The 6,073-nt window shown below is 56.1% G+C and overlaps 1 protein-coding gene across 1 annotated transcript in view; it reads right to left on the bottom strand.

Moving 5' to 3' along the window:
- LOC105308617 (probable ubiquitin carboxyl-terminal hydrolase MINDY-4) overlaps window positions 1–6,073 on the bottom strand; it is a 103,314-nt gene that overhangs the window by 30,433 nt on the left and 66,808 nt on the right. The window contains exons 10-12 of the mRNA XM_023525684.1: window positions 2,224–2,325; window positions 865–928; window positions 104–338 (exon numbers count right to left, since the gene is read on the bottom strand). Coding sequence (XP_023381452.1) covers window positions 104–338; window positions 865–928; window positions 2,224–2,325 — 401 coding nt within the window. The remainder of the gene's footprint in view (window positions 1–103; window positions 339–864; window positions 929–2,223; window positions 2,326–6,073) is intronic.

Below are 6,073 nucleotides of genomic sequence, written 5' to 3'. Positions count from 1 at the left end.
TAGAGACCCTGGCACTGGAGACGTCATGGGACTACAGTCAGCGAGCCGGCATCACGCATGGCCTCGATGCGCAGGGCTGCACCCCTGTGGGCTAGTCAAGGACATCTGAGACGCCTCTGGGGGCAGGTGGGGCAGGGGAGTCCAGGGCAGGGTGTCCCATCCAAATCGCCATTGCCAGGCCAGTCTAAGCCCAGCAGGCAGTGTCCTGAGTTCAGCAGGAAGCAGTGGTTATGAGTCTCCTTTGCTTTCTCAGGAAGGTCAGGAAAAACCTCTTTTAGAGAAAACATCCAGCAAAGTGAGACCCTTAACTGGGACCCCAGGATCACATGTATCCAAACCTAGGCCAAATGAGACAAACCAGGTAAAACAAAATCCTCAGTGCAGAAGTTAATTCATGAAAAATGTCACTCATTTTCATACATCTCATTTTCTTTCCCTTTCTTTGTTTTACTCGGGTCTGATTTTACGGCTGGTGCTTTGCCCTAGCAAAGATCTTCCCCACCTTTTAACTTCCTCTGTCTCAAAAAAGTCCCAGAGAGGATGTTGAAGACATAAAGAGGGACTCAGCAAAGGCTGGGTTTAGCTAAAAGGCATTCTGCCTGGACTGCTGGGGGCCTTCAGGCTTGGTACAACTCAATATGACAGACCGCCTGTCAGCCTTCTGGCCATAAAGCCAGTCCTGGCAAGAGCTCGTCCCCAAAGCCCCCCACCTGTGCCCACCCCCGTCCCAGGTGGCGGGTTCTGCCGGCCGGGGCCGCGGGGAGGGCTGGCTCATTCCCAGCTGAGGAAGGATTTACTTATATGAAAGGAGACCGTGCCCAAACAAAGCCAAAGGTTGCGTGATAATTTTCCAGAAAGCCGTACTGTTTCTAAGACTCCATCTGCTTTGTATTTCCCCGTTGGACTGAACTGCTGTGTTCCCGAAGCCCTAAAAAGGAAAAGGAGATGCATGAGTCCTGCGCATGGAAAGAAGGCATGACCTTAAGCCAGGGCGAAACCACATGTGCCATTAAATGAGGACAAATGAGAAGGTGGCTCCGGGGGAAAGAAGGGAGCCAGGACAGTCTTGTTTCTCCCCACTTTAAACTCACCCACGAGGCTGCGTCCAGAGAAGGGGAAAAAAAAGAAAGAAAGAAAGAAAGGAAAAAAGGAATGGAAAAAGGCAGCAGAAGGGGAGCTTGGGATGGCCACAGCCAAGCCCTGGCAGGAGGAAGTCTGCCTGTCACCCACAACTGACAGATGTGTTTGCAGACTAAGGAATGCTGACGCGCCCTTGGTGTTGAGGGATGTCAGGAATTCCAGCCTCTGTCCACTCTGACACTCCCACCGGACCTGTCAGCATCTGTTTACACAGCAGCCTGCATGTGCAGCCCAGGGAAGCTTGGACTAGAAGTGAGGTTTGGGTTTGGGGCCCACTGTGCCATTAGCCTGCCGTGTAACCTTGGATCAGCCACCGCCCCTCCCTAGTCTGTAAAAGAGGGAGAAATTGAATTTTTGCTCTATCTGTTCTCAGGGCTGCCAGGCAGATCCTAAAGGCCAGGGATAATAAGTTTAACTGGAACATGGGTACCAAGGAAAAGTACTCTGTACCAACAATATCAATAATGATGATATGTATATTGACACAGCACTTAGTATGTGCCAGACATGGTCCTAAGTGCTCTACATTTATTATTATTTATGCGAAAAAAATGAAGGATGAGGTGGAAGAGCCAGCCAACCATCCACGTGGGTTACGAGGGTGGCATCCTCCATCCGCGGTAGGAAGGAGTTAGCAGAGACGAGACCGTGGGCTCCGCCACCGACCAGAGCATGCTTTGAGGACTGGGGAGCGAGTACAAATCGGCAAGGTGACTGGGTCAACTGAGGGGCTGTTTTTCCAGGCATCCAGATCAGAAGAATAAAAGGGGAGCAGGCTGCCCATGTTAGAGGTTTTCTCAGGTAGGTTCCTACCCCCGCTCCCCCAGGAGGGAGGCAGGGCAGACCCAAATCCTGTCCCCGGATGACACGGAACTGTGTGGAGAGCCCGGGCCGGGCCCTCCCAGGGCGGGGCTGCCCAGCACGTCGGGCGACTCTCTGGGCTTGTCCCAGCATGGGGCACGGGGCAGAGGTCTGGGGGGGACACAGAGGAGCAGTCCGTATCCCCACACGGCCAGTCGGCTTGCCAGCGGCCGTGCCAGCCCGAGGTTCAGTGGTAGCAACACGGCCCTGAGAAGCACTTACAGTGTGACCACAGCTCTCCTGTGGCCCCCAGCCCGCCACACGATATCCGCGATGGCCAGGGCCAGGCAGTGGGTCCTGTGGGTGTTTGAAGGCTGCAGCTGCCTGAGGATGAAAAAGGAAACGCGTCAATGACTATAGGGACACAAGACGGGGAATGTGCAGCCCTGTGGCAGATGGCCCATCCTTTCCTCTGCCACCCAGTGGGGCGCCGGCGGAGCCTGGGGGGGTACCCCCTCAGATGAGAACAGAGGGGCCCTGGGCAGGGCTGGGGGAGGAGCGGAGGAGGCTCTGGGGGCTTGGCAGGGCCAGAGGTGTGTGTAAAAAAAGGCCGTGAGTTCTGACAGAGGCCAAGCTGGACACTCCAGAAGTGCTGCCATACCAAGGAGGAGTCGTGCAACATTATGCCTAAATCGCACACCCTGTCTGGAACACATATGCTAGAAAACCTCTGGATGTGGAACTAAGGGTCACCTTTCAAACATTCACTGTGTCCCACACTAACTTACAGAAGCAGGTAATGTCTGACTGAAAGCTTCTCAGTATAGCCACAAAGAAGGTTTAAAGCCACAATATGTTAAGTACTTAGCAGGGGCCAGGCCCTGTTAGAAGCACTGCACGTGTGTTATACCACTCATCATTAAAACAACCCTACGGAGGAGGTACTATTTTTATCTCCTTTTAAAAATGGAAAAACTCAGGCACAGAGACTAAATGATTCACCCAAAAACACACGGTCAGTAAAAACTGGAAGTATTAAAACAGCTTTGAGGGAGGAAGAAGAACTCGGGGAAACGGAGCCGACGGTCTGGAGCACTTGGCTTTGGGAGCCAGCATCCCTCTGTCTTCGAGCCTGTCTTTCCAGCACCGTGGGACACTGTCAAGAGATCTGGCTCCTGGGCCAGGCCTGTCTTGCTGATCTCACAGGCTCTGATCACAGATCCTCTGAACCTCCGCGTTTCTACACAGAAGTCCTCATTCTTTTCCTGCCTTCCAGCTTCTCACTCTTCCAGGGTCTCCATCCTTCCCCGCGCCTTCTCCAGCGTGCTTACGTGAGACGCAGCTTTCCAGAAAGCTCAGTGGGGCTGGGGCATGTGTCGTGTCCGGCCTGGGTTCCATTCCCGGCTCCCTGGCCTTGGGGAAGCCCCTTGCCCTTGCTGGCCCTCACCTCCCCACCTATAAACGGGGCACTGGGCCAGATGCTCAAGCTTCATTCCAGGCTTGCCACTCTGCCATCTAGCCGGTGGCCCAAAGGTAGACAAGGCCATGCATTTACGTATACGTGCAGATGACAATCGAGAGGAAGGAGGTGTTGGGTTCAATGGCCCAGACTCTACCTTCACCAGGTAACTCAGTGCCTGCCTTCACTGGTGACGCCTTGGTGGCAAGGACGGTTCTGCACTGCCTTTATCAGTCACACATACACTTAGCGAACTCCTACCATGCATCTAGTACCTGGCTGGGCTCTTAAACCAAGAGAAGTTTCTTTAAGAGTCTAATCCCACAGGAGGAGTACGGGATGGGGGATGGGGGTGGGGGAGTAATTCATGCTGCGTTTGCCTAAATTATCTAAGCCTTTCAGAGATGTTGCTGCCATAATCATCACAAAATAGCCTGACCTGTCCACTCTTATATGCTCACTAGTCTGAGTTTATAAAAATTGCAGAGGAAAGCTGGCCAGTGAATGGAGGTGGGTTAGTCCATCCTATCACTCCCTCTCAGGGTCAAAAGCCGCTGTGTGGAGAAGGAGAGAAGGCTGGCCTGGGGGCCGCTGGACCTGGCTTCCAAGCCTGGCTCTGCTCCCAGTGTCTGCAGGGGTCTTGGGCAAGTGCCCCTCCTTCTCTGGGCCTCGATTTCCCCCCGTTTCAGAAGGGAAGTGGAGATGAGAGGACGAGGGTCCGGGGCTCACTCCAGGCCTGCAGGGCAACGAGGGCTCCTCGCCTCTGCCCACCACCAAGCCGGCTGGCACAGCCCTCCCCAAGTGGAAAAACACCGAGGCCTGCCGCCCCGCTCCGTCCTCCCCGACTGAGGAGAGGCCGGCCGCCCGCCCGATGCAACAAGTCTTAATGAAGCCAGACAGCCCCGCAGAAAAAAGACCACCCCTGCCAAGAAGGCTTTATTTCAGCGTGATTTCCCTGGAGGATGCGGTCACATCCTCCGTGTGCCTTTCAGAGAACCATTTCCCCAACCATCGCGAAGGGAGAGAGCGAAGAGGGGCCTCCACCGGCCAGGCCTGCAGACCCAGCACGGGACGATGGCAAGCGTGGGGGCCCCCAGGGCCCAGGGCCGCCAGCTGCAGATGCTGCCATCGTGAGCTGTGCTGGGTGTTCCTGGAGGGACCGAGGAGTGTGCCCATTTTTTTCAAAAGACCTGGATCATTTCTGACATCCTGGGATTTCAGAATCAGAAGGGAGCACTAAGGCCTCACGCCCAGCCCATGTGGGAACATCGGTGGCCCAGCCAGTCAACACTGAGATTGAAGAGTCAAATCCGCGAAGCAGAAGAGCCGGGGACTGAGAGAGGCTCCCGCGGAGATGCCAGCTGTCGTCCTCTGCTCACGTGAGGCAGCACGTCCCCAGGTATTCTCTGCATTATTCTCTGTACTCTTCTGTGTTGATTTTTCCCCCCCCAATTAGGATAAAAGGGAAGGTTCTGCCGAGAAGCCCTTCATAAAACATGGAGCCACACGTTGGTCACCCAGAGGCCTTCTGGGTGTCCAGTGACAGGTGTCTCAAGCCCGTGATGCTCAGCGTCCCGGCGCCAGCCCCTCTTGGCCTCTCTGGCTCTCCCATCGCCCAGAGTCTCTCGTAGGGCACGGCCCCGTGGCAGAGAGGGGAGGGGCTTACAAGGAGGCCCACAGCTGCGGGGCTCCAAGGAGGTGAGGTCACTTTTCTACAACTTCTCCTTCCGTGCTTCCTGGAAGAGGGGCCCCAGCTGCCCAGCCCAGGCCTCCTCTCGTCCAACCAGGCAGCCTCCCCCAGAGTGGGGCTCCTTCCCCCCAGGCACACCCACACAGCCCCTGCAGCCAGAAGCTCCTTCTTCCCCTTCTCCCTGGACCCACCCCCCACCACACACACACTGGCTCCAGGACCCAGCTCAGCCACGCCAGCCTGGCCTCCCAGGGTCTCCAGTCCAGGCTAGCCCCAACTCCTCTCTCAAAGTCCCAGCACACGGGCAGCCCCTAGGGACCAAGGCTGAATTCCTTCCCCCTCCCCGCCAATCCCCAAAAGAGCCTCAACAAAACTTTCCACCTAATCCATATTTAAATCCAAATTTAAACACTTAAATTAAAAAACTGACACCTGTCAATGTAAACTGGGGCCTGCGTCAGTGCTTGGCCTGTGGCTGACTGACGGGCAGTGGGAGCTGAAGACAGCCTCGCTGGCACGGTCAAGACGGGCCCTGGGTGGAAAGAAGGCTGTACCACAGCTGGGCCCGTCTTGAGCCCCCTACCAGACGGCTTTCTGCCTCCCGAGCCCCGCCTCCCCTCTCTGGTGTGGGGGGCACAGCTCTCCCCCAAGGATGGGCCTGGGGATCCGGAGGCTTCCGCATCCCCTTAGTGGGCATGCATGGTGGCGATGAGGAGGCTGCCTTGTGCCCCAGGCAGACACGGCCATTCCTGGAACCGACTTAAAACCCTGCCCTGACTGTTGGGACATGATCCGCAACTTCCACCAGAAGTTCAAAGCCCAAGTTCCAAAGCAGCTCTGAAGGGGCATGGAGTTACAAGACAATCTCCCATGAAGGCAAAGGCCAAGGCTTGACCAGAGCAGGCGGCCAGGCCCCAAGGCCCCTCTGGCCGCTTGGCCCTGACCCATCCAAACTCTGCCCAGACCACCCCAGGCCACTTTCC

The sequence above is a fragment of the Pteropus vampyrus genome, unplaced genomic scaffold, assembly GCF_000151845.1.
Source record: "Pteropus vampyrus isolate Shadow unplaced genomic scaffold, Pvam_2.0 Scaffold598, whole genome shotgun sequence".
Classification (NCBI taxonomy): Eukaryota; Metazoa; Chordata; class Mammalia; order Chiroptera; family Pteropodidae; genus Pteropus; species Pteropus vampyrus.
This window is presented reverse-complemented; position numbering and strand designations above follow the sequence as displayed.